The 27,562-nt window shown below is 41.0% G+C and overlaps 1 protein-coding gene across 1 annotated transcript; it reads left to right on the top strand.

The window, feature by feature from the left end:
• Positions 1–251: 251 nt before the first annotated feature.
• Positions 252–26,997, top strand: gramd1ba (GRAM domain containing 1Ba). The gene is made up of 20 exons (XM_034117252.1): positions 252–380; positions 3,431–3,674; positions 6,324–6,344; positions 10,773–10,857; positions 11,668–11,771; positions 12,149–12,244; positions 14,814–14,894; positions 15,598–15,713; positions 16,395–16,563; positions 17,463–17,637; positions 17,790–17,933; positions 19,560–19,678; positions 19,765–19,907; positions 20,091–20,194; positions 21,385–21,630; positions 21,785–21,872; positions 22,377–22,388; positions 22,497–22,604; positions 23,691–23,811; positions 26,207–26,997. Exons 1-20 carry the CDS (start codon positions 370–372, stop codon positions 26,300–26,302), a joined length of 2,283 nt encoding a protein of 760 aa, XP_033973143.1. The 5' UTR covers positions 252–369; the 3' UTR covers positions 26,303–26,997.
• Positions 26,998–27,562: the final 565 nt, after the last annotated feature.

Here is a 27,562-nt window from a genome sequence, read left to right on the forward strand (position 1 = left end):
GTGGGTTGGAAGGGGGGGGAATGGGGGGCTCAGAGAGGGCGGGATTAGTGAAAGAGTGGCAGCAGCAGCAGCCTCTGAATGACATTGCAGGGAGTAAAAGAGGGAAAAAATAAAGGAAGGAGACAGAAAGGAAGCATAGAGAATTGGCCTCTTTATCCCTCTGAACTGCATTTCTTGGAGGGGCCGTGTCTGTCTACCAACCCCTCGTTGCATGGACGCTTTGGCACGGATTCTCAGCGGCAGCCCCATCCTCCACCTCCTCTTCCTCCTCCTCTTCCTTCTCTCTGCTTCCTTGTCTCCTCCTCTTCTGCTGTCTGAATGAATGGATGAATGAAGCAGGTAGTCTGATGCTGTGGGCTGAGCTCCTCCATGGCTGCCAGGTTGGTCTCTCCATATAATGCCTTTTCCCGCATCCCTGTGTCCCTGTTGCTCTGTGCTTACAGGAGTGTGTGTGTGCGTGTGTTACTGAGGGAGGGTGTGTCACCTTGCACCATTTTACATCCTACCATGTCTGCTGCATCCGATGGTTAGGCTAGGTTAGAACCACAAGCCCACATCCAGTGATGTACACCCCACACACAGCATGATCATCGTAATGTGTTTCTGTCATGGTGTCTGTGACAGCTGCACCGAGCGGTGAATGCATTGAAATGCATTGAAATGAGATTAAATATAAAAATATATAGGCTGTTATTTCACTACGTGCCCACAGTTAAAGCATGATGATCTAAAATGCAAGATTGAGTCTGATTGGAGGCTTCTGTTATCTACAAGTCTATAGAGTAAATGAAGGATTACATAACTGTAGAGCTTACCGTAGTCAGTCAGCGTTCACTGTGAAGTAAAAACTGACAGTCGTCAATACTGGCATCCCAGCATCCCAGCATGTGCTAACACATGACTATTGATGTCATAATGTTTGCAGGAAGCCCAGATTGACCTCTATAGCTCGGTGCTGTTTATCATTTGACCTTTGACTGGGGGCAGCAATGCAGGGGGAGGAGCTTATCAGTCAGCCCCAGTTCTCCTGGTTAGTTCCCGCGAAAACATGGGGAAGCCATGATGTTCCTGATGTTAGATGAGAAGCTCTTGGAATGGTCTAGGAATGAGCCCCAAGAGAATCTCATTATTCCTATAACTGATTCTGCTATTTCTAGTCTTTAATATGGGTCGAAATGTGAGACACTGGAGCGTATTCACAAAGGATGGATTACTTCCGCTGATAGCACCATGAATTGTGCATCATTGAAAACCACTATCTGCCCCATCTCAAGGTCCGATTCACAAAAGACATTGCAATTATGACATTGCAGTGCAAACACTTAGCAGAATACAATTCCAGAGTTGATTACAATTTTCAAATTGTATGCGCTTGGTGCAATTCTCCATGTGAAATGTATAAATGTTCGCAGATAAGTGTAGGCAGAGAGAATTTATATTTTTGTATTTTTAGTATACATGATACAGGTCCTGTCTGCCAATGTGAAGAGGCATTCCTCCAAAATGCCGGCAAGGATGTTATATTTAACAGGAAGAAATTGTATTTGGGATTGAAAATCCCAGTGTGTCATGTGTGCTTCAGTTACCATAAACTCTATTAACACACTAATCATTGCACTGTAACCTCACATGGCTATTAGCACTGATCTTTGGGAAATGGAGTTTTGCAGTGACGCTTATTTGCCAATTTCTGCCAAATGTCCTAATCTGAATATGTACGAATATCACAGGAGCACAGACATGTTATTTACTTGGCAGCGCAGTTAGGGGTGCATACCAACATTTGCCAGTGCGTACAGTTTATTACTGCCAAAGCCATACATCCGTTTGTGTATTTGTATTAGCGTTGTTTAGACCTGCACTACAGTAACAGTACTAGTACTGTACCTCTATGGTTGCCTATAATATGTAGTATATGTGCTCATCAATACTAGTTAAGCAAAACTGTGATAATGTCTTGTTTATGTGGTCACCTAGTTATTTGTGTCAGAAGTAGGAGAGTTTACTGGGATATTGGAGTAAAGATTCCTCATGCTGTTGCTGTAGTAGAGGCAGCTTGTCTGTATAGCTGCAGGTGTTACAGTTCTTGATGTGTCAGAATTTCATATGTTGTAATTGTTGGAGGATACAATTTTACTAATACATAACAAAATTGCACATTTGAATTGTCCTTAAACTAAAGTGTTCTGAATTTTTGAAGCATTTTATTCTTATTGCGGGTGGTAGTGTTCTGCGTTTAAGAGGTGTTTTTAATCCGTTCTTTGGAAGATGCAATATTTAGCTTTTTTGTATCAGCATAATGGAAAATTAGCTTAAAAGACGGATATTTTTTTTCTTCTCAGGATACGGATGACCCCATAACAGAGCTTAAAGTATAGTGAATTGTGCCCTTACAGGTGGACACTAACATCATGCACCACAAACGAAAACTAATGCTGCTTTGTTCCTGCTGGGTGTGTAAATTAGCAACTGTCTGCTTAAGACTTAATGATGTGACTGATTCAGATAGTATGTCCTCAGTTTGCTCCACTGCCACAAAGAGGCCAAAGATGAATACAGCTGAGAGCTCTTTCATTCTGTTGGCATCAATACTGAATATCAGTTGGTAGATATAAACCCTATAAGGACCAGGTCACAACGATATGTGGGTTAAAGATTTAACTACAGAAGGTATTGAATGTTAAGCACTGATGTATGTAAGGGGAAGCGGTGAAGAACAATCAGGGATGTGGTCTGTTGGCTGGTCTGGAGGACGGACTGAAGTCCAGGCAGAGACGGGGGGGGGGGGGGGTCCTGTCTCGGATATGTTATGAACAAATGGATATAGGGAGGGAGGGATTAAGGGAGGAATGATCATAGGGAAGTAGTTAGGGCTGTAGGGAGGAAGAGATAGGGGAGTATTTGGAGGGAGGAATGAACACTGGACACTTGCAAAACAGAAACGTTAACTTTAATTAAATGAATTATTTCAACAGATTTAACATAACTGTATGAGGTTAGATGAAAGCAATACTATTAAGTTGAACCTAATATATGTTATACAAACTTAATATTATTGCTTTCAACTAACCTAATGTAGTTATGTGAAATCTGTTGACTTAATACATTTAATTAAAGTCAATGTTTCAGTTTTTTCAGTGGATGAATGAATGAAGGGAGGGAGGAATGAAAGGATGTAGGGATGTGGGTAATAATGAAATAGGAAAAATAATGGATGAATTGAAGGGAGAAAGAAGTTGGGTCGTGATAGAGGAGACAAACAATGCCGGATGTGTTGACCTGGTAGCTCAGCATGTTTAGAGGTGTGATTTAGGTGTGGACCTGCTCCCAAACCTCAGTTAACTAAGGTATAAACACTTAGTGGTGACCCTTGCGGATGTCCCATAGCAATTCCAAAATCCAAGCCTCAAAGTGTCTCTCTCTTTTTCAGTACTACCACTGCCACCTCGGACCGGAGCACCCCAGCCTGCTCTCCTGTGCTGCGAAAGCGTTCCCGCGCCTCCACGCCCCAGCTGAGCCCCGATGCTGACAGCAGCATGGTGGAGAAGGGCTCCTCAGACCAGGCCTCGGACCGCTCCCCCACCACTGAGCAGACCATCCAGCACCAACGCTCCACCTCCCAGGCCCTCCACCCCACCAACAGCAGCAGCCGCAGCGGGGGCAAGAACTCCAAGGTGAGCAGACAGAGGCGGACATTGGCTTAACAAAGATGTGCTTTCATTTGCTGACACAAAGCATTACTCCAAGTCAAGAGAGGTTGGCATTACTGCAACAATATTGTCATTACTTTTGAGCTAATACTAGAAGTATTCACTTAAAGTAACAAAGTAAATAGGTCATTGCTACAGTGCATTGATTATGGTGATTTAGGTGTAGATTGATGGTACAAAATGAAACTCATAATGATCTTACATGCAGATTATCTACCAAGGGTTGACATGGGGGGTTTAATTGACTGTATGTGTTCCTGTTGATGTCAAAGGTATACCACTTGTTTAAGGGAACCAGGATCCACAATGTTAACACATACAGATGGGCAAGATGGGCATGGATAAAGAAACGTTGCCCCTGTAAAATCTATAAGAAATAATATATTTTGGCACTACCATTTAAACATGGAAACAATATCTATAGTAAAATGTTGTATCCAAAACACAAAACTTAGTAAGATCATAATCTGAATTGGCTGGTGCTGGTTGATTTGCTTGTTGGTTGAATAAGAACGTGTTGTGTTTGTTGGTATGAACTGGCAAAGCTGGATAGCCTTACTTCTCTATATGAGCCTCACTCAGACACACTTAGTATGCTGAACTGTTCACAATGTGGATGATAGACAGGGACTTTGGTCACCTTACACAGCATGTACTGTAACAGGAGGAAGGACACAAGTAGTAGATTCTGTGGTTTTTCTTTGTGATGTGCTGTTCTGGACTGTTGTTGAGCTGTTGTTCAGGGGTCGGACTCCGGTAGTGTGGAATGTCAGATCAATGTTGTGCATTTGCATTCAAAATGTAGTGGAGTAGAAGTATAAAGTATCATAAATCGAAAATACTCAGGTAAAGTATTACTATAAATACCTCAAAATCGTATTTAAGTTAAAGTACTTCACTACATGACACTACACTACATGTACAACAACATCAGAGACCGAATACTGTAGAGCTGTAGAATCCGCCAATAATATGGTTAGATAATCAGGATGTATACAGCCTGTTATCCTATGTGACTCTGAGTATTTGAACCATCAATTATCACATGTCATCTTTCTGTAAGTTCTCACTTGTAGTGTGTCCTTTAGGATTTAGCTCACTGCAGCAGTAAACACACTGCTGGATTCATGCAGATAGCCATGATACAAAGGTCTATAACTATGATCTAAATCATCAAATCACAATAAGGATTTCCAACAATTGTTCATATCATTATCTAGAAATCATTGCTTATCTTGGAAACATCCTCAGATATTATAGAAACACAGCATCATGGCCCTCTTGTGGTCCAAACATAATCTGTTTCTGAATAGCACATTGGGATACTAGGTTTTACTATTATTTGAAATATTGTATTGTACCGCATACAGAACTTTAATGAGCTTCCTCTCTTATCATATATTAGCTGAGGTGAAGTATCAGACTAACACTTTGAAAACCAAAATTGCTGTCATGTAATGCTTCTTCTGTGAGTAATGTAAAACAACTATCTACTTAAAGCTGATTGTTGTCTTTTTAAAGAACAGAACACACCCACATAAACCCAGATTAATATTATTGATCATGACTGCCTAACTAATATACGCAACTGTCATTTTCAATTTAGATTTCCTATCCAAGGACATCACCTTTAGTTCTCTGCCCATTTCTTCTGTCTTGTTTTGTTTTCTTCAAATCTTGCACTGACTTTGAATGTATTAGTTCTTTTGATTACCACATAAAGTCATGGACTCTTTTAATTCATCCTTTTGCCATGTCTCTTTTATGTTTTTGAATCGACTTCTTTCTTTCCTTCTCATGCATGCAATAGTCTCACCAGCGGCATACTAAAGTAAGCACGATTCTTTTCTGGATCTTTTATTTCTCCTGGAACTCATTATGTCTGGGACACACCAGCTGAGCTATCTATCCTACAACTCGAGTTGCCTAAACATGTCTGAATATTGTTTGATTTCTTCTGCTTATTTGAAAGAGTCTGTAACAGAGCTGAAATGTGTCCACCGATCTTTGAATAAGCATTAGTCCCCAAAGTAAAAGTCTACTTAGTTTCCTGCTTCGGCTGTCACTGTTTTAAGCAACTTATACAAGCATTATGTAAGTGTGAGATACAGACAGTGTGTTTTGTACATTTTGATACTGTTGTTTTGTTATTTTTGATGATTCCTACAAATGAAAAGGCCTTTTGGGTCGGTGTATGTGAGTCCTGTTTTGGGATAAGGATGCATGTTTACATTTTTTCTTTGTCCCTGAATATAATAACTGGAAGAAATGCACATGTTTGCGTTTATTTGTGCAAGGTAACACTGCCTCCTTGTGGCACATATGTGTAATTGGTTAGGATATTATAAAGACCCAATCTCACTAGTAAACAACTGGATGTATTAGTCAAGCTTTAAACTCTGTAAGTCCAACTCTATTATCTGCTTTAAGGAAGCTCGGGTAGACGTTTGAAATGTCATTTTGAGACCTATTATTGACCTCTAAAGTACTTTGCATTAATGACACTGTTGAGAATGTGTTGCTATGAATGATTGTATTAATGAAGTTCTTCCTCTTTCTCTTTTTCTCTTCTCCTTTCCCCAACACCTCCACCATGCTTCCCTGTGACAACAGAAAAGTCCGAGCTGGTACAATGTAAGTTCCTTTGTTTCTTCTACTGTCAACCTTTTTCTGATGTGATGTTTTTTATTATCATATGGTATTAGAGACACATGCGTTTAGAGCACATCTCCATGCTTTAATGTTCAAAAAGCTCTTTATCTCTCTCATACTGTCTGTGCTGCAGCACCTCTTTTCACCCTCTGTCTGAAACCAGAGCCCAGTCTGCTCGGATTGGTTAGCTGGCCGGCTCTGTTGTGATTGGTCAACCGCTTAGAGATGTCCCGCACCTTAGCCTATCACGTACAATATGTTGCGCTAGCCAATAGAAGCGCAATTGTTACATAGTGATGTCATTATGTTATGGAAGTAAACAAAGGAGTGTAATGGAGGTGTTTCAGGGGGTGGGAGAAACACTTCTAGCCTTTGCAGACCATTCACATGCACACAAACCTATATAACACACTATGGGAAAGAGAAACACCCAACTGGCTGTTGGCATGATGAGTTGTGCATTTCCCCTTTCAGAGAAGGCCAAAGTAGGGTGGAAATGAATGATAAGATACAGAGAATAATAGAATCAGCATTTTGAAACAGAGACAACCTGTTATATTTTGGTTGTGTATTTAGTTTTTTACAGTTATCACACAAAGCTGTAGCAGGATTTCATCCAGATAATAGGTTGCTTTGCTTTCATTCCCAGTAAAAAGACGTTTGCTTGTGATGTTTTCCCCTAGTGTGTGAATCTTTCTTCATAATTAGTGCGTACTTCTGTGTGTGTCTGTCGCTGGCCACACTGTATTTGTGTGTGGGAGACATTTTCTCAGGCTTCCATTCTGTGCCTGGGTCATAGTTCACCCAGCCTGTGTTCGGCCTCAGCAGAAAATCCACACAAAACGGACAAAAAGCGACATTGTACAGCTGACCAGTGTCAAACTGCAGCTGACTGAGGCAGAACGGTCTGTGTCTCACAGTGTGTCTCTTTCTCTGCAGCATGTGGGACATGTTTGCTCTTTTTTATTACTGTTACCCTTAGTTGCCCTTTCCCTTGAGACCAGTTGAATGGGGGTATGGGCTCAGAGTCTTCAGGCTAATTGCTGTTGATAATGCAGTCCTTTATTCAAAGACACGGTTGCCCATAACGTTGGAATCATTTAGTTTTCAGACAAATTCCTCTCTTTAATTCCCATTTCATTTTCACTGTGATATGTTTGGAAGAGGTTGATTAATAACGTCTCAAGATTGAATAAATCACATTGTGACAATCATTTCATGAGAAGAGGTACAAAATAGGAAACTCCGTCTGGAGGGATTTTTGTATTTGTAGACCTAAATGCACATAAACCTATATAACACACTACAGGAAAGGGACAATTACAAAAAGCACAATAGGGCCTCTTTAAGAGTGTTTGCTTTTGTAAGAATAGAAAGAACCACAATCCATATACCTGCTACTGGACAAGATGTATCAATGTCCAGTTCACTGAGGCCCAGGCTAGTAGTTTGTTTACCAAAACATAGCAGAACAATCTTTTTATACTGCAATGGTGAAAAGTTGTCAGCTTTCAAATTGAGCTAAAGGAATCTCCAGTTTAATCGCAGGAAGAATGATGAGTACAATGTTACAGCAACATCTGCAAGGAGGAACAGACAGCCTCAATGTGCTTAATGATACATTGATATGAGTCACCCTAATCAATGGGGGATTACAGGAGGCACTTATAATTCTATTGTATTCAAGCTTTGAAAGTAACTTTGGCTTGTGTAAAATGTTTCCCTTTACGGTCTCCATGACATTAACTTTATTATTTACTGAAAATATGATTTAGCATCAACATAAAGCCACCAGTCATGACGTATTTTTATCAACATAATGTGGAGTTTCATCATTTTTTCAACCTAAAATATAACACAACATTGTATTTTCTAAGTTTTCCCACAATATCAGAATTCCCTACAACTAAAGGCCGCTACACACCCACCTGAGACCAAAGAACGCGTACTGAAGGCGTCCCGACTTTTCCCGACTTTTACGTCAGCTACGTCGCTGCGTCGGCTACGCCGCCCGCCTACGCCGCCCGCCACGAACACACCGCAAATACTTCAGTCGACGAGTGGCAATAACTGTCCTTACTAGCAGGCAGCGGTAGTGTGAACAGCCAATCAGAGTGATTGCTTGTCCCGACTTTCTCTGACCTCCCGCGGCCGATTCAACATGTTGAATCGGCCGCGGGAGGTCAGAGAAAGTCGGAGGCCGCGGGAGGTGTGAAAAGGTGCCGTAAAGAGACGACGGTGCGGGACACACCAACCTGAGTAGGGCGCCGCGAATGCCCGACTGCCCTGACGACCTCTGACGGCCTCTGACTCCCAAAATCGGGCTGGTGTGTCCGGGCCTTAAAACATCACCTTTATATGGTTTTCACACACACACACACACACACACACACACACACACACACACACACACACACACACACACACACACACACACACGGAGGAAGTGCATTGATTCCTACACTTCCTGTTGTTTTGGTTGTCGTTGGACACAGTCGGCTTTATACTGACAGGCCAAAGGAGTATTTGGGGGGGAAAAAAGAATAAACAGGAGAGTAGTGAAACTTAACATCTAATGTAGAACCATGGGCAATGGTAAACAAATACTCATAAGCACACACACACACACACTCTCCAGATGAACTTGAGTAAACCCAGACCCTCCTAGGACCAATAACACACTCACTCTGGCTCCTCCTGTTTCCAAACCCTCAGCGCTGTCACACAGCTCAGTCTGAGGAGGAATCTCAGGATTATGTATCCACATGTTGCTCCAGTCGTACCTCTTCTTTTTTCTATAAGTTGTTTTTAAGTTGGACATCAGAAGTGTGTGTGGAGTTATGGTGCGGATGGACTAACGTGAAGAAGAGAACTTTCTGCACAGAGAGAAGAGTTCCTCCTGCAGCCAGGCTGTTCCTTGGAGTTGTGATCTGATGATAATGATCTACAATTTGTGAGATCCAGCAGAACATCATGGACAAAGAACCTCCTGCCTTATTCTGAGACGACCATCAATGGTTTTGGAATGAATTGACTTCATAATACTTCATCATCTTTTACAAAGTCTACTTCTTCCTTTTGAATACTTGAGCCTCTTCCTGAGAACATATGTTGGGTTTGTGTGCAACATGAAGAATGCACATTAAAAAAGGATAGTATAAAAAGGGGGTCGTCATTTTGCTTTCTATCCTGAAATCAATAATACATTGTTGCAACAGTTAAACTCTCAAGCTGTTGCTGCTGCAGACAGAACATGAGTGTGTGACCGGAGTGTGTGTGTGTGTGTGTGTGTGTGTATGGACTCGATCCACTGCTTTTGATACCTGTAAACAGAACAATATGAAGGAAAGGAAAGCAGACACAGATAAAACAAGTTGCCAAAAGGACAATAACTCGAGACAAGACAAAAGGAGAATAAAAAGAAGGACGATGACTCCAGTGCAGACTCAGAGTGTATCAGCCCTGGACTCAGACTGGGACAGAGACTCAGAGTGTGAGGCGGGGGGGCCGGCCCAGTGGCAGCAGTGGGACTGGGCCTCAGAGCGGGTCCCTGCTGTAAGTCAATGGATCACAATCAAAAATTAGAAGGGCTGGTGAAAAATATGTCATTTGTAAAAAGTGAATGTATTGAAAATCTGTGGCGTAGTTTTTAAAAATGGTGTCAAATTTGACCAAAGGTTACCTCAACTTCTGGCAGTTTGAATTCAGAACAAGTAATGAGTCTCATATTATGCAAATGTTTAGAATTCAGCTCTTTCTCTCGGCCTAGGTGCCTCTGACTGATAGGTGCAGTTTTACTGTTAGAAGCAGCAGGTTCATGCTTTGCTTTGATCAGACTTGTTGATGAATTGCAGATTTTATCTCAGGAAGGACCAGTCTATTATAGTCCTTTTTGAATATATTACATTACATGTTACTTGTTAGACGCTTTCATCCAAAGCGACTTACATACTCAATACTGTGGACAATCCCCACAGGAGCAATTTGGGGTGAAGTGTCTCAGGGACACAACGACATGCTGACTGCAGTGGGGTTTGAACCTGTGATCCCAACACCAAGGCTCTACCCACTGCGCCACACGCCTCCCTATCCATAGTGTGATTAGGTCAAACTGGGGGAGACAAAGTGCACTTGAGGCTTCTGGGAATTTCAATTAATGTATTGTCCTGATGATGACACAAAAAAAAAATAGGCCAATCACAACAGTCCTCAAAGACCATAAGTTATTGACGCAAGATCGAAAAGTCCAGCAGGATACATCATCTGGGGACCATGAGTGTACATTTCAATCCATTCAACATTTGTTTACTAGAAAATTGCCATGAGTGCCATTAGTCCCATTGTTTGCACTGTAGGAGTATATGATATGTATACACTGTGAGTATATAAACATGTTTTTTGTCTCCGTAGGTATTGAGTCCAACCTACAAGCAGCGCAATGAGGACTTCAGGAAGCTCTTCAAGCAGCTGCCGGACACTGAACGCCTCATCGTGGGTGAGTCTGAAGCAGGCATCAAACTGCGTCAGGGTCGCTATAATGAGTCAGGGTTCTATAATGAATAGAAGTTCAACAATATCACATTATCAATACATTATCAAAAGAAGAAATCGAAAAATATATATATATAGTTTGAAGATAAAATAGTTTTAAGGGAATTTTACTGTTTTGCCACTTCTCTAAAAAGATAAATCTGCCCAGAATTCATCTAAAATGGCTTGTTTTACACAGACCTACTGCATTCAATACCTGGCTTTACTTTAAAGTGTGTAAGTTGTTATGTTTTATTGCTATGCATTGAACATAATATGGAGTATTCATGAAACTATGTCACCACGTCAGGGTTTGTATCTACTTAAGGGTCCTTTGAGGCAAAAGGTTGGGAACTTGTGGTCTATCAAATAATGTTATCACGTCCCATAGGCTTAAACCAATTGAGAGAAACTAAGCAAAGGGGGTGGTGGGGGGTGGGTGAGGGAGCATATTTCTACAAACTTTGTCTGAGAGGCTTACAGTCTTTGAAAGTGCTCGTCTGCACATGCACTGATATGCATGCATACACTCAAATGTACTTTAATAGCAAAGATGACAAATATTTAAAAAGTGTTGCTCCCATGGCCTCAACTGCTGACATCCTGCCTTCATCCTTTCCACATGACCTCTTAGTCAATAACATTATCCTTTGCTTTTCAATGCTATGGACTCGTGATGGCGCTCCCATGCTCCCTAAGCTCCCAGCTCAATGGTAGAGGTCTGTTTTAAAACACAGTTGTCTTTCGTTGACCTTTGACCTTTAACTCCTTCCAGACTACTCCTGTGCCCTGCAGCGAGACATCCTCCTGCAGGGACGCCTCTACCTCTCAGAGAACTGGATTTGTTTCTACAGCAACATCTTCCGATGGGAAACTCTGGTGAGGACACGCCTCTCACTTTTCATATCGAGCTCGTATGGGGCCGTACAATACTCTCAAGACTGGGTTGGAAAATATTGGTATTGACTTTGTTTTGGCCATAAACACGAAAACAAATCCTAGATCATTTGTTTCACAAAAATATATTTTTATCACAATTTCAACATAAGCATGCAGCACTTTTCCTCTGTCCATTTTTTACTGTATATAATTAAGGATGAGTCTTAAAACATATATTATTGCTTTGGAGGAGAGACACATGTTGGTATAAAAATTATTCAACACAGAGACACATGATTAGAGCTTAGAAAAGTGACTTTTTCTCTCTTTGGTAAGAGGTATTAACTTATACATGATATCTGCTCTTTCCTCTCAAGCTGATGGTGCGACTGAAGGACATCTGCTCCATGACCAAGGAGAAGACGGCCCGCCTCATCCCCAACGCCATCCAGCTCTGCACCGACAACGACAAGGTACTTCCTCATCCATACCTTTATTTAGTGGGAATGCTGATACAGCATTCCAACTATATGTTATGCTACGGACAAAAAGTTTATTATTATTATTCCGCCGACTTATTTTGGCCCTCTTCTCCTCCCACATTCAACATCGCAGAAACTCCGTTCAAACATCAAAACTTTCAGCTCGGTCGGGAATCGCAGGCTATTACTTTTCTCATTCATAACTTTCATAATTCCAGAGATACATCCCATAATTCATCAAATGTTTAACCATTGAAGTCAATGGAGATATTCTTCAGACTTCAACAAATCTTCATGCGACTTCAACTGCTAACTGTTCATTCATACTTTCACTCAGAAACCTCATTCCAACTTTAAAATGTTACACATCTTTCTGACATTATTCGTGTAACACAACTTTTAAATCTGATTCTTACTTTTAGAGATATTAAACATTGTTCAGACCTTGTTAAAGAGGTTTTCTTCAGAATTGAACATTAACTAGAGTGCGTGATGTCACAGCTAGAGTGGAGCAAATCTTGAAATATATCTTTTTTTTAAACTGCCATAATTCCCAAACCCTACATTCCTGAGACATAATTTTTCATGACAAACGTAGGAAAACATCTCGTAGCTTGAAAAATGACAAATAATTAAGCAAAAATAATTAAACAAAATGCCTCTTGAGGGCATGAAGTGACAAAAACGTTCAACATGTCTCCATTAAAACCCATTGTAATTTCAGGCTGATATTTCCTCACAGCAGCACACCTTTAGTTAAACTGTCAAAAAGGCCATATTATTAACCCGAAAGTACACAAAAATTACACTTCAGATACTCAACTTCCTTGACATGCTTCACGTTTTGAAATTTCACAGATATCTGTTATCGTTCTTCCACAAAACGTTCACATGTAAGAGGTTTATCTCTCATTCAGAACAATGCAAACCTTTGATCTCTTCAGAGCTCGTTAGCTCAACTATAAACACCAGTGTAATGGAACACGATGATGTCATCACTCCAACTGACAGCAGTCAGTTCTAACTGTTCATTTCATACTCACACACACACACTCTCTCTCTCTCTCTCACAAACTCTCTCTCTCTCTCTCTCTCTCTCTCTCTGTCTCTCTCTCTCTCTCTCTCTCTCTCTCTCTCTCTCTCTCTGCCACACACACACACAGACACACACACTCTCTCTCTCTCTCTCTCTCTCTCTCTCTCTCTCTCTCTCTCTCTCTCTCTCTCTCTCTCTCTCTCTCTCTCTCACACACAATGTTCCAAACGGCCCAAAACTTCACAGGTTTGGTAACGATGCAGCCATAAACGCATCTAAGCTTAGTATGGGGTGTCATCAAATGCCGTTGCCATGGCGACAGACCACCCGCCATGAAACACGATGTCGCTGTAAGTCCAATGGACACGGTCCAATCGTCCCCCAATCTTCACTTGTATATCACCGGTACATGCCTCAACAGCTCTACGCCAAATCTGAACTCTCACCATATGCCGTTTCCATGGAAACGCATCCCTCGCCATAAAACACGATGTCCCTTTAACTCCTATGAAAATGTTCAAAAAGTGCTCAAAATTCACATGTGTGCTAACAGTCCAGCCGTGAAGACATCTACGGGACAGTTTTGAGATTTCTTCAAATGCCGTTGCCATGGCAACACAATGCTCGCCATGAAACACGGTCTTCTCATAACTTCAGTGAAAATGCTTCAAACAGCCCAAAACTTCCCAGGTTTGGTAACGATGCAGCCATCAACGCATATAAGCGTATTATGGGGTGTCATCAAATGCCGTTGCCATGGCGACAGACCACTCGCCATGAAGCACGATGTCGCTGTAAGTCCAATGGAAATGGTCCGATCGTCCCCCAAACTTCGCTTGTATATCACCGGTCCAGCCCTCAACAGCTCTACGTCAATTATGGTGTTTCTTCAAATGCCGTTGCCATGGCAACACAATGCTCGCCATGAAACACGGTTTTCTCATAACTTCAGTGAAAATGTTCCAAACGGCCCAAAACTTCACAGGTTTGGTAACGATGTAGCCATCAACGCATCTAAGCGTATTATGGTGTGTCATCAAATGCCGTTGCCATGGCGACAGATCATTCGCCATCAAGTTAGTTCAAAGGTTTGCAGTTCAAATATTCTGCTGCTTTTCCAAGCCTTTTTACTTTCTTTTCTTCACTCATCACACATTCAAGCCCCCAGTGTTCATGTATCATTTCAATCTAAATTCTTCACTTTCTTTTTACACATTACATTTCAGCATAGCAGTTTAGCGTCAGCTTTTCAGCATAAAGCATTCCCACTAGCAATTTCTTCAGGAATTGCATTCTCTAGTTATTCACTACTGTACAATCTCAGAAAATGCATTTTATATGTAAGAGGCATTCTTACTAATAAAGAATAGGCATTAGCAGTAAAAAGAAGATTTAGCCTTTTGTCAGACAGGTTTTCAGTTTTCCAAATAATACAAATGATAAAAAAACGACTTCTTAAAAATACTTTTCCATTAATTCATCCATCTTTAATCTCACTGTTTACTGTCTGTACTCTTCTTTCAGCACTTTTTCAGCTCTTTCGGGGCGAGGGACCGGACATACATGATGATGTTCAGACTGTGGCAGAACGCTCTCCTGGAGAAGGTGAGACCACCCACACTGTCATTGTTCAGGGGGGCGTGCTGCTAATGTTTATCACTTAAAGGTAGGGTAGGTAAGAATGGAGAAACTAGCTTGAGTGCGCTAGAATTTGAAAATACACAGCCGAAAGAAATCTGCCCCTTCCTTCAGACTTCCTTACAGAGCCCCTCCTCCAACACACACGAACGCGCACATGACCAATGAGGGCACGAGATAAGTTTGTGCACAGATGGAAGGCTGACAGGCAGGTAGGCCATCCAGTTATTTTAGCCGGGCCAGCTCAGATGATTGGTCGTGCTTTTTACAGTACTACGGCTTCCACAGATGACATTTTTTATGGATTTTTTGTCAAAGCATTTAATATATTCATTGCTATCGGGATGTTAAGAGCATTCCGTGGCATATAACAACAAGTGTTTCTGAAGTGGATTACCTACCCCACCTTTAATATATTATAACTCAACCACGTTTCAGTAATTGAGGCTTTGGAAGGGAGAATTGGTTGATATTCAACATTTATGATTTCAAATTCCTCTTCTGCCAAATACCACATGGACCACATTACACCCCTGCACTTTATGTACTATCATACATTGAGATTTTTTTAAATGTTTCATAGTTATCTGCCACCCAAATTCTGTTTTGACAAGCTCAGAGAGTGACATGTATTTCTCTCTCTTCCTCTCCCCTCTCCCTTCTTTCTCAGCCTTTATGTCCCAAAGAGCTGTGGCACTTTGTCCATCAGTGCTATGGTAATGAACTGGGTCTGACCAGTGATGATGAGGACTATGTCCCTCCTGATGAAGACTTCAACACCATGGGGTGAGTTTTAACACAACCATTCAAATATGATGCATCCACCATGTGTTCCATTTCCTGCAGTTATGGTAAGAAAGACTTCTGGTGTAAACACATGTTTATCTTATTATGAACATTACAATTGATTTGAGTCTGACATGACTGCTTTCTTTCTTACTTCTTTAAGTATTAGGGAATGTATTATTATTAATTGGGTGATGTGTTGTGGTAATGGTAATGAGTGATTCACTAAAAGCATACCAAATTGGTAGAAAGAAAAAAGGATAAAGACAAATTGTGTATTTAAATGTGCCATTTGATAACTCCAATGAACTAGGAATCATAGAATTAAGGTTTAAAGTTTAGGAAGATGGTAAAAATATTCTGCAAATTAAACCAATAACCTGTAGTTTTGGTGATACAGAACAAGGGATACATACAAATCAAAAAAACACGGTGATACACAGGTAAGCCGTACTAAGAAATAAGTAGCAGAGTTTCTATGTGTTTTTTTTAATTATTTACAACTGAAATAGTCATCAGAGATCCAAACAGTCAAAATATTTGATGTCCATCTTGCAGGACAATAAGCACATTAAAACCATGACACCCCCATCACACCATGCATGTGTGCAGCCCAGTGCGGGCAGTGTGCAGCAAGCTGGTAACCTTGACCTACAGCTGCTGTCCGTCTCCATGGTGCAGGTACTGTGAGGAGCTTCCTGTGGAGGAGAACATCGAGCAGAGCCACGACACCAGCAACAACCTCAGCAAGAACCCCGAGGCCAAGCCCGATGTGAGCCCCCTCGTGCCTCACAGACCCTTCCCCGAAATCAGCCCCCCGGAGCTGCCCAGCACGGAGCCCCCAGCCCCTGTGAGTCCACGCTCAACTGTGTTCGTACTGTGTGAGATAGCAAACATTGTATCTTTGGGGACTTCTAAAACATACAAGAAAGTTGAAGCTGGCTTCCTGTAGCGATCATTGTACGTACACACAGTGTTAACAAGATACTGTACACATATACCGGATATTAAACACACACAAGTAAATAGCTATTATATACAGCGAAGCCAAATTAAGGAATAGACAAAAAAACATGCATGTAAAGTTGGTGTCTGTGAGACTATACTGACAGTGGAGACTTCTGATTAGAATAATCAGAGCAGTAATTGCTATAAGAGATAATAATGTGGTTGCCTTTTATTTCATAGAAGTCTTGATAAAGCCCTCAAGGAGTCTGAGTGACATAAATAAATAGGATTTTGTAAAACTGTGCCATCATAATGAACCATCATCACACATTACATAAGTTCTCAATGTGTCCTCATTATCGGCGCAATGATGAATGCAAAGCACATGTTCCACTGCTGTACTGTTTGAACAGAATTGATATATACTGCATTACGACACATGAAGGGTTTGCATAAAACATTTGTTATACTATTACATTTCATCAATGTAGATGTATCATGTTGTTAGTTCACATACAGTACATCTTAAGGAAGTGCTTCAAAGGAAAGCGCAGATTACAGTTTACTCATAACGATCAGTATCTTCATAACAGTTGCTCAGCCAATGAATTCTATTGTATCATTTATTCTGTGGGTCTGCTCTATCGCAGTTTGAGAATTGTTACCCTTTTTTAAATGTTGATTTATCTCTTTTGAGTTCCCCAACTTCATGGACTGGAATACTGAACCTTTTTAAATAAGTGTGATGTGCTTTTACTCTTCAGTATCACTGGTTGATCATGTTCTCTTCCCCTGGTCCAGCAGTGTGACCCGGCCCCTGTGGAGGACGTATCCAGCCCCTTACCTGACGCAGACTTCCTGACCCTTCCCCTGCCCGAGAACCTCTGCAACACCGCCCCTTTGCAGCCGCTGGACCTCAACGAGAACGAGGACCTGCCCACCGAATTAAGCGACTCATCCGAGACACATGATGAAGGTGAGTCATTTCACCCTGCCTCGTAAAAAGAAATCAACAATTAACTTCAGACAGTTCATTCCCAGGGGGTTTTTCTCTATCAAAGTCGATTTCTCATATGTCTATCTGATTAGTTTTAACCGTAGTCTCACACAGAAATATTGTTTATGCAGGTGAGGTCCAGGCTTTCCACGAGGACCTGGGTGGCCGGCAGTTCATCAACGAAGTGTACAAGTTTGGTGTGGACAAGATGTATGACTTACTCTTCACTGAGTCTGACTTCATGAGGGACTTTCGGGAGCAGAGGAGGTTCTCAGGTAAAGTCAGGGGCATCTCCACCAGTGTCACGCTATTACATCAAGACAGAATCTGAAGTTACAAAAAAGTCAACAACCTAAACAAAAGGAAGGGCCTCAGTTCTTCATAACAGTTATTAGTTGAAGACTTGTATTCTTAAAATGGATATATCACTGATTTGTACAGAACATTAAACAGGATTGTATATATTAAGATTCTAGATGCATTTAGTGTCTATCTAAAACACAGGGATGCACAATGCAATGCAACTAGTGATCCCTTTACGAAATACAAAATCACAAAACCAAACTTTGTGTAATGAGTACTGAGGATTACTTCAGGGGTATTACTGACTCTGAAATGAAGCTGCTCTCTAGTCTGATGGTTCGACTGCAGAAACGTCTACATTGTTTAGCAGAAGGAAGTGGGGTGAAAGGTTGTTGTTGGTTCTTTAAATATCTCTCTTGGGATTTGAGATAGGCACTAAAGAAAACTATTATCACTATGCCGTGCAGATTGGTCCCAATATACCCTGTCTACCAGGAGCCCTCGTGTCCTGGGCCGTGCACATCCTATGTTTGTAATGTTTCCAGTCAGAATGCTTTTTATTGCCACTCTGTGAAAGTAAAGACGAGAACTTGGCATGGGATTTTTTTATTAAGTTTCCTTGTAAACTGGCGAGTAATGTTAAGGAAATCCACAATCTACAGAATGATCTCCATGTCGGGGTAGAGTTGTGGGTGTGGGTGTGGGTGTGCGGTAGGGGGCTGAACATACAGCCCTTCAGTGCTCTGGTGAGAACAAGAGAAGAAGATTACCAATTCAGACTGACTGGGGTTTGTTTGTGAGGAAACCAATATCCAGTTGCAGAGTTTAGTAGTACTAGTGCTGAGAATGCCAATGGGGAGATACTGTAGTATTACGGTTGTTTTGCTAAAACTGAGCTGAAATAAACAGATTTGATGCCCCTGCATTTTAGCCTGTGATATTCTGGATATTTTCCAACAAATCTTAAGTGATAGCTCCTCAGTCTTTACTAATGCTACCCCTTTCCCTTATTGATGCCAGCTTTCAGTTCCAATCGCTCAATGCTGTATGTTTCTTTGTTGGCTCTGAACAGGGCCGTCTCCGCTTCCCTTATTGTGATGTTGATGGTTGTGTTTCTATCATAGGCAATGGATGCAGCAAAAAGATAACATATTGAAACAAAGATGTTTTAAGAAATACCCCAGATTGCTGGTTATATTTGATTTGATATAACATAATTACTCATTTCAAAAAATGGTCTGCATCAAAATAAGTACCGTAAAAAGTCAAAGTGAAAAATGAAAGAATGCATTGTTAGGGGTGAACTTAAATCTCTTTAAACGACTATAAGGCCTCAGTTTTTCTAAATATGAAATGGCATATTGTGCTCAGTGGTGATGTGAACCGTGATTGAGAAATTGTGACCTTCTATATTTTTGAAGCTGATTTTAAACAGTTTTTCCGTGTAATTCTACAACTGACTGTTCATCAGCCGAAGTGTGTGAAGTGAAATGTGCGTGTTTTTATCATACAAACAAAACAGATAGATTAGATGTGTAGCCGTGCTCAAAAACTTCTCAGGGTCCCTTGAAGTTTAATTTTCAGATGTTCTCCTGCAGATGTGGTGTATCACACGTGGAGGACAGAGGAGGACGGTAACCAGTCAAAAGAGATCATGTACACCATCGCCCTGAACAATCCCCTGGCTCCAAAGACAGCCACGGTCACTGAGACACAGGTGAGGACTGAGGAGCAGCCTATAGTCCCTGAAGGTCTCACTTGAATGGTTTATTCATTGTGAAAATGTGTGCTGTGTGAGTTCAGACTCTGTACAAGGCCAGCCAGGAGAACGAGTGCTACATCATCGATGCAGAGGTGATCGCCCACGATGTTCCCTACCACGACTACTTCTACACCCTCAACCGCTACATGCTCACCAGAGTAGCCAAGAACAGGTGTCGTCTTAGGTACGGAAATGATTTACTCTCATATGTGTTCCACGACAAAGAGAAGTGTGCTTCCCTCAAGGGCCAAGTGCTGAGTTAATGCATTACAACAAAACTAAAGCACTTTCACTGTGATCCATTTCAGGTGAATATTTTAGAACACGCAGAAATGCTATAATAAATATATGTGTGTGTCTCCTGCAGGGTGTCAACAGAGCTTCGGTACAGGAAGCACCCATGGGGGCTTGTCAAGGGCTTCATTGAGAGGAACTTCTGGAGTGGCCTGAATGAGTACTTCAGACACTTAGGTTAGCACAACACAAACAAGATTTTACAAATATCTCTGGTCTTTTTGAACCTTCGTCTTATCCCTTTGTATTGTGTTTGTGGTTAACACTGTTGCTTACTGTATAGTAAGTATATTTTGGTCAATTTGGCTTTTTTCTTTAAGCTGATTTTAAGGACATTTTTGTTATAAACCCATAGAACAGCTGTGAGAGAGAGCTATCAAGGTGTTTGACAGAAAGCCTTATTCATACCACCACTGCACCATCCTTGAGAAACACCATTTCTTGAGTTTTGACAATTTTAAGTCTTTTAAAAGTATGTGTTTTTTTTATAAATGTTTACATGGACTGGCCCCCCCCCCCCTCCCTTAGGGGAATTCATCCACAGAAAACACACTGGACGCTACACTAGGACAGAAACAAGAGGAGACTGTGAGGTCCACCGCAGACGGACCACTTTTGGACAAAATGTCCTCTCCATTAAAGGCAGCTCTTTGTGGAATAGCCTCCCAACTGAGATACGGGATTGTCCCACTCTCAATAGTTATAAAGGTCAACTCAAAGAATGGTTGAGAAACAAACAGACGTGCAATCACCGCTAAATGTACTTTAACACAGGGGCATCTCCTCTTGCCCTTTATGCATCTCTTGTATCATCTCTTGCACTTTATATGTCGTTGCTGCTATATTGTATGACCATGTGATAAATACTTGTGTGTGCTGCTCTTGCTCTTTTGCACTTTTTGCATATCATGTATTTTGTTTTTGCTATGTTTGTAAAATGTAAACTTCTTAAATGTTTTATGTGAGGGACTGCGGATGGAAATGAGCTCAAAGCTAAATCTGGCACTGTTACGCTTGATACATTTGTAATGTTCATTACTGTGCACTGTAAATAAATAAATAGAAAGTAGATATTAGCTAGCTAGTTCGATGTTTGAATGTGAAAGAGCTACAGAGTATGGGGAAGGGAAGAGTAAAATGTTTTGGCATGTCGATTTTTATGATTGTGTAAAGTTGACAAAAGTCATAATGATTCATCTGATTGTGATTGAGTTTAAGTCATGTGACTCAAGTCAAATTGCAGCTTATTTTGCCAGAAGAAATGGTCAAACCGTTTACTAAATGAAGATGGAATAAAAAACTGAACCAAATACCGACTCTCACTGAAACCTTAACCTCTCATTCTCTCTCTGGTGTATTTCTTCTAGAGTTGGCGCTGAGTAAGCTGGATGTGATGTTGATGGAGCCTCACAGACAGTCACCTAAAACCAAGGCTCTGAGGATGTGTACCAGCCGCCGGAGGAAACGGATACTAGTCCATCACCTCAGAGCTCCGGGGAACATGGACAAGGCTTTGAGCCCTGTCAGCACTCCTGAGAACGAGGAGGACGAAGACATCCACCTCACCAAACACGTGGCAGGCCAGCCCTTCAGAGGCCACCAGCTGATCTGTGGTCAGTGAAGCACTGTAGAACTGACATGACAAGATAAGAAATGTGGCCTCCTTGTGCATTTCAGAGAAAAAAGTCTACACATAACAATCTTTAAAGATGTTTGAGATTCTGTCACAATTCATTTATTTCTGTTCTTTTTTGTATTCTCCGGTAGGTTCCACACAGACCAGACACATACCTGACTCTCCAGGTGGTTTTGCACTCTACAACTTCTCCAAACTCCTGCTTCTCATCGGCCTTGTGTGAGTTACAGTATTTATTGTATATTGTCCCTGTTTGGTGACAGACAAATGTTTCATAACATACTGTACGACCGACAGACAACTCCAACTGCAATCATCTCCAAAATAAATGTTTTCCATTTACTGATCAATAAATGCTTTTACGATTAAGACTGCAATCACTTTTCTGTCCCCTGTTTGGACTAAATGCCCTTCCAATTGTTTTGTGTAAGCATACAAAAGCAGAAAGTCATGTTTGCTTGATTAAATACTTGAATGAGTGGTTGATTATCTGAATGTATGTCAATGAATTGTCTGTCACTTGGCAGAATGTTACTTCCACTAAGACAAAGCCAATTTCTTATCAGGGTTGACATTTGCATTCTATCACATCTCATGGTAAGTGTAATAATCTACCAGGAATATTTGAGGATGTTCTCTGTCTTTCTTCTTTATTTTTGTTTTGTTTCAATCTTTTGTAATCCCCCTGTTCTCTCTGTTCTTGTCTTTAATTGCATCCCATAGGATCTCTATAAGGTATTTTTATTCCTGCCATGGCCCTGATTCCTTTCAGTAAATGGCATGTGATGTGGAAGATGAGGCTCTGTTTTACAGTCTGTGTTTTCTCTCCTTCTCTCTGTGTAGCCTGGTACTGCTGGTGGTTCTCAACGTCATGCTGTTCTACAAGCTGTGGATGCTGGAGTACACCACTCAGAGACTCGCTGCATCGCAGGGACTGAGACCTGATGAAAGGTAAAGATGGACATAGGGAAAGGAATCACTTGTTCTGGTTATGCAGGTGTGTGCATTATTCTGTTGCTTCAGATCCTTGGAATGCAAAGCGACATACATACACACCAGCATCAAATCTCAGAGAGTCTTCAGCCTGCTCATACAGTAAATGCTGGGAGGGTGTCACCCCCCCGAACACAGACTTGGAGCTGGTTCCACGGAACAGGAGCTTGATAGCTGAATGCTCTTGTACTTTTGGAGACTCTATGAACAACAAGGAACAATGCATTCTGTGATCACAGTGCTCTATAGCAGTGATTCTCAAAACACCTTTAGCTGTTGTTCTGATCAAAAGTCGTGTTCAATGGCATTAAAATGAGAAAAACGCTGCTGAAGGTTAATCCATAGGTTAATCCAATGTGTCTGTCACTTTGAAAAAATTATTGATAATCCATAATTATGCGTCACTCTCACTCCTTATTTGGTAACCTGTGTGTGTATGTGGAACCTCCCCTCGATTCCATTGGCTCTAGCGGTTAAAAAGAGATGTCAATCATCAAAATCAACCAATGGGGGCCAGAGATAGGTCAAATCCACCCAAATGACCCCAGAAGTGGGCTTTCTTTGCTAAATCTCTCTAAAAAGGTCAAATTTAACTTGTTTTGCATCAATCTTGATACAGGGTACTTATTATATGTTATAGTTTGGATTCCTAAGGCTTTTAGTCGACCATCCCGTTTTTTTTTGGACGGACACTATAATTTACATTTTTTACATGTTCAATCTGAATTTACTTTAAAATTAAAAAAATCTATATTGATTCTGACTCTTCTACATCCAACTCACAGGTTTATCATTGCTTTGAGAAAAAAGATTATTAATTTTCCCCTTTTAGAAGTGTAGTTATGGTCATTTGTTCTGGGAATGTCATTTTCGAGCCTGAGACCTGGAAAACAGGCTCAGGGCTTAAGAGGTAAAGTCCAGATTTCTGTGTGTCTCATTCCTAATCTTTGTTTGATTCCATCTGATAAAATGATAGATTTTCTTATACAGAGTCCAGCCAAGTCCATCTTTACGGTCAACACTTTTCTACCTGTGTCTCACCAGCGGAGCTCCGGACACCCAGCTGGAATGGGTGCAGCTCACGGACTCCCAGCAGCGCTACGATAAAGAGGATCTCCAGAAGTGGAAGGAGATAATCAGATCCTCAGTGGTGCAGCTCGATAAGGTGAGAGAGCAGGTCAAACTAAAATACTGCACCATAAAAAAGAAAACGTCCCCAGGATAATACAACAACAAAACCCTTAGTTATTGCTAGCTTGTTCAGAGATGTTGAAGTGGGGTTTCATGAGGTACGTATCCATTACAGTCCCTGCAGTCAGCATGTCCACAGTTTGGAAAAACAGAGATTGAGCTGTGCAATGTACTGAAGTGTACATATTTGAACCACCTTACAAATGTCTCACCCAAAATAAATCTATATAGGTCTAATTGTATGATTTATTTAAAATATTTTCACAGCCACTGTTCATCCATTTATGCACTCACCAAAGCTACCAGACTCCTTTGACAACAATAACAATTTGACCTTGCAGAACACGTCAGTTTTGCCAAACTCACCCTCTAAAACAGTGATTCTCAAATGGGGGTACGCGGACCCCTAGGGGTACGTTGGGGTACTGCAGGGGGTACGTGAGATAAAAATGAATAAAAAGGTTAATTAAAAAAATACCATGCATGATTGCAAAAATAATCATAGTACAATAAGTCAACACAACTTTATATAAAATATTCCTAGAACCACCAAGGGTTCAAGATCTGTTCTTGTGCATTTCTGGTGCTTAACTGGTCCTTCTCTGTTTTTACAAGTGTGTGGTCACGTTCTAGTCACTTTGCTCAGCGCTACTGCTTGTTAAACAAAATGCTGTCAATATCAGGAGGCGTATGCTTTGATGGGATTCACGTCAACAAACGGCAACCCGCCCCAGGCATTGTGTTTTTTCTGTGGGGAGAAACTAGCCAACAGCTCGATGAAACCAGCGCACCTCCAGAGACATCTCAGCACCAAACACCTGTGTCATGTTGGTAAGCCACCGGAGTTTTTCAAGAGAAAACTTGCTGAGTACAGATCCTCGCAAGAGATGATGCGAAAAGCCTCCACAACATCAGCCAAAGCACTGGAGGCCTCGTATGCGGTGTCTCTTCTCATCGCTAAAGCCAAAAAGCCGTACACGATCGCTAACGACCTACAACTCCTAAATAGTGTTATTGCAGTGTTATTACATAGTTTGTTTATAATTGCACATTTTTTCAGTTACAACGTTGTTGTTTTTTAACCCTTTCATGCATTGTGGTCACTACATTAGAGACTGCTAATTTAATGCTGTTTTCTTGTATATCCATGGGGTTTCGGTTGGTATAGTTGCACATCAGGCACCACAGTGGATTTTATTATAATATTTGTGTATTATATTTTATAGTTTTTGCATAATATATCATTTTGTTCATTGGTTTGTTAAACATATATTACTTAAAAATCTGTTTAAACGTCTCATGCATAAAGATGAAAATATCCTTAGTTTGTTGTAATTCATGCATGAAGGAGTTAATACATCACACACTGATGGAACATCACTATATTGTAATTATTTGTATAGGCTTTTTCTATCAAAAATGTTCGGGGTCGGTCAGGGGGTACTTGGCTGAGCGGTCCAGACCAGCAGAATGACTATTGTGTAAATAGTTGGCCTTTATTTTGGGATATAAAATATTTTGCTCATGCCCCCATACACAGCATTGCAATGTGTTGCCCCCCTGCCCATACCCCTGGCACGAGTGTGCCCAAAATAGTACAAAAAATATACAACCACAATTCTAAAATTCAAAACTATGCCTAGAATGTTTTTTGTAGAAAAGTTATGTTTTGGTTTGAGTACAAATAACTTCACTTAAGATATCCTCTAAATGCTAAACATTATAAATAAAATAAGTGTACAGCAGTGTAGTATTTTGATGAACAGAGGCTGAGTCGCTCACCAGCCAGCTGTTCATTTATGGAGTGGAAGACTGAAGCAGAGCTCTGTTTCCATCAGCCATAAACAGAAGATCAGAAGGAAGTTATCTCTCCTTCTCTCCCTCCATCAAAGCTCTTTACTCCAGAAACAATGTTTAGAGACAGAGACATTTGACTGGAGACTACTGTAGCTCCAGCCCTTTATTTACAACATATGAGGTTAAGCTGCTTCAGTTATCTGTCTCAGGCGCGTCCTACAGAACAGATACCCTGCTGGTACAATTCATCCAGCAACAGATGTAGTTGCAATAATATTTGGCCACATTCAGTTTTTTGCAGGATGTGACATACCTATTATATCAAAATGTTTAGTTGCTGTTGTCACTTCCTATATTTCCAAATGTGTCCATTCTCGTGTGGATTGTACACTGAAAAAACGGAAACGTGGACCTTAATTAAATGTTTTATGTCAATAAATTACACATAATTGTATAAGGTTAGTTGAAACATCCTCTTTTTTATTTCAATGTATCAGTAATGTAATGTCTCAGTTCTTCAGTTTTTTTATATTCAGATTTTCTGACTCATTTTCTCCTGCCTTTTCATCCAGATAAAAGACTCCCTTCTTCATCTCCATAAAAGCATTGGCCTCAAGGACCACCCGCCACACCCTGAGTCTGAAAAAAGGAGAACCCAGAATAACTGATCGATAACGTCAAGGCATGCGGACATGATGTGCAATATTCATCCTACCTTTCTGAGCCCATGGAGGGAAGGTGGCCTTCAAAAGGCCCTGCTGGGTGTTCAGTCCGAGCTGCACCCCGCTCAAGTGACCTCATCAGACCTGCGGGAGATGAGATGGGATTACACACTGCTGTGTCTCCTGAAGAGAGACAACATCTTTGGCAGGATTTGTCTGCAGCTTACCTTCCATCTTGATCATCCACATTCCTTCTCTCCACACGATGCTGCATCAAAACCTTTTGTTTTTTGTTCACATCCAGACAAAGATCAGACTGACCCAAAGCATGCAACTTCTTCTCACTTCCGGTGCTTTGCCAATTGAGAATCCATATTGGAATTATATATGCATTCGCTTTGAGAGGTGCAAAAACACATAGACATTTTCCTACCCTTCAAGGATCTCAAACAGCTGCTGTATCTCTTTGTGTTACACCTTGAGAAACATGATGAGAGACGTTAACTAATCCACAGCCTGCAGTATCAAAACTACACTGGAAAACCTGACACTTCAATGAAATGTATTATATCAACAGATTTCACATAACTGTATTAGGTTAGTTGAAAGCACTAATATTAAGTTTAAATAACAAATATTAGGTTCAACTTAATATTAATATCTTTCATCTAACCTAATAAAGTTATGTGTAATCTGTTGACATAATACATTTCATTAAATTCAACGTTTCAGTTTCTTCAGTGTACACGGAATCAAAATGTAACCTCATACATTTGTGTGTGTGCGTGTGCGTGGATGTGTGTGTGTGTGTGTGTGTCAGATTATTTTGTAGTCAGGGATATTTTTACTGGGCATGCTGGGCAGATCAGGGCTGGTTCCCTGAGAGCTCATGCCATACTTTGTGATTTTATTTTATTTCGTATGTTTATGTGACTTTTATGGCATGCAGTATTCTGAGCTGTCGCTGGAGCATCGCTCTGCTAGCTGAGTGACGTGGTAATGCAGAGGGTTGCAAGCAGAGAGAATTCATGGAAAGAAAGCAGGGACTCTGAGGTCAGGGTGGCACAGCTCCTACTTTCCTAATGCGTTGCCAAGGAAACAAAGAAATGTTTTGTTCACAGCCAACCATTAATGTCATTCCAGTGTTTAAACGATTTACTCCGACACATCTCACTGCTTCTTCACTGCCAAGGCTCACACGTCAACATTTGATCCTATTAAGGATAGTCACCGTTGTATAAGCCATGTCTGGGTGTTGCATCCATT

This window comes from Trematomus bernacchii, unplaced genomic scaffold (assembly GCF_902827165.1).
Source record: "Trematomus bernacchii unplaced genomic scaffold, fTreBer1.1, whole genome shotgun sequence".
Taxonomy (NCBI): Eukaryota; Metazoa; Chordata; class Actinopteri; order Perciformes; family Nototheniidae; genus Trematomus; species Trematomus bernacchii.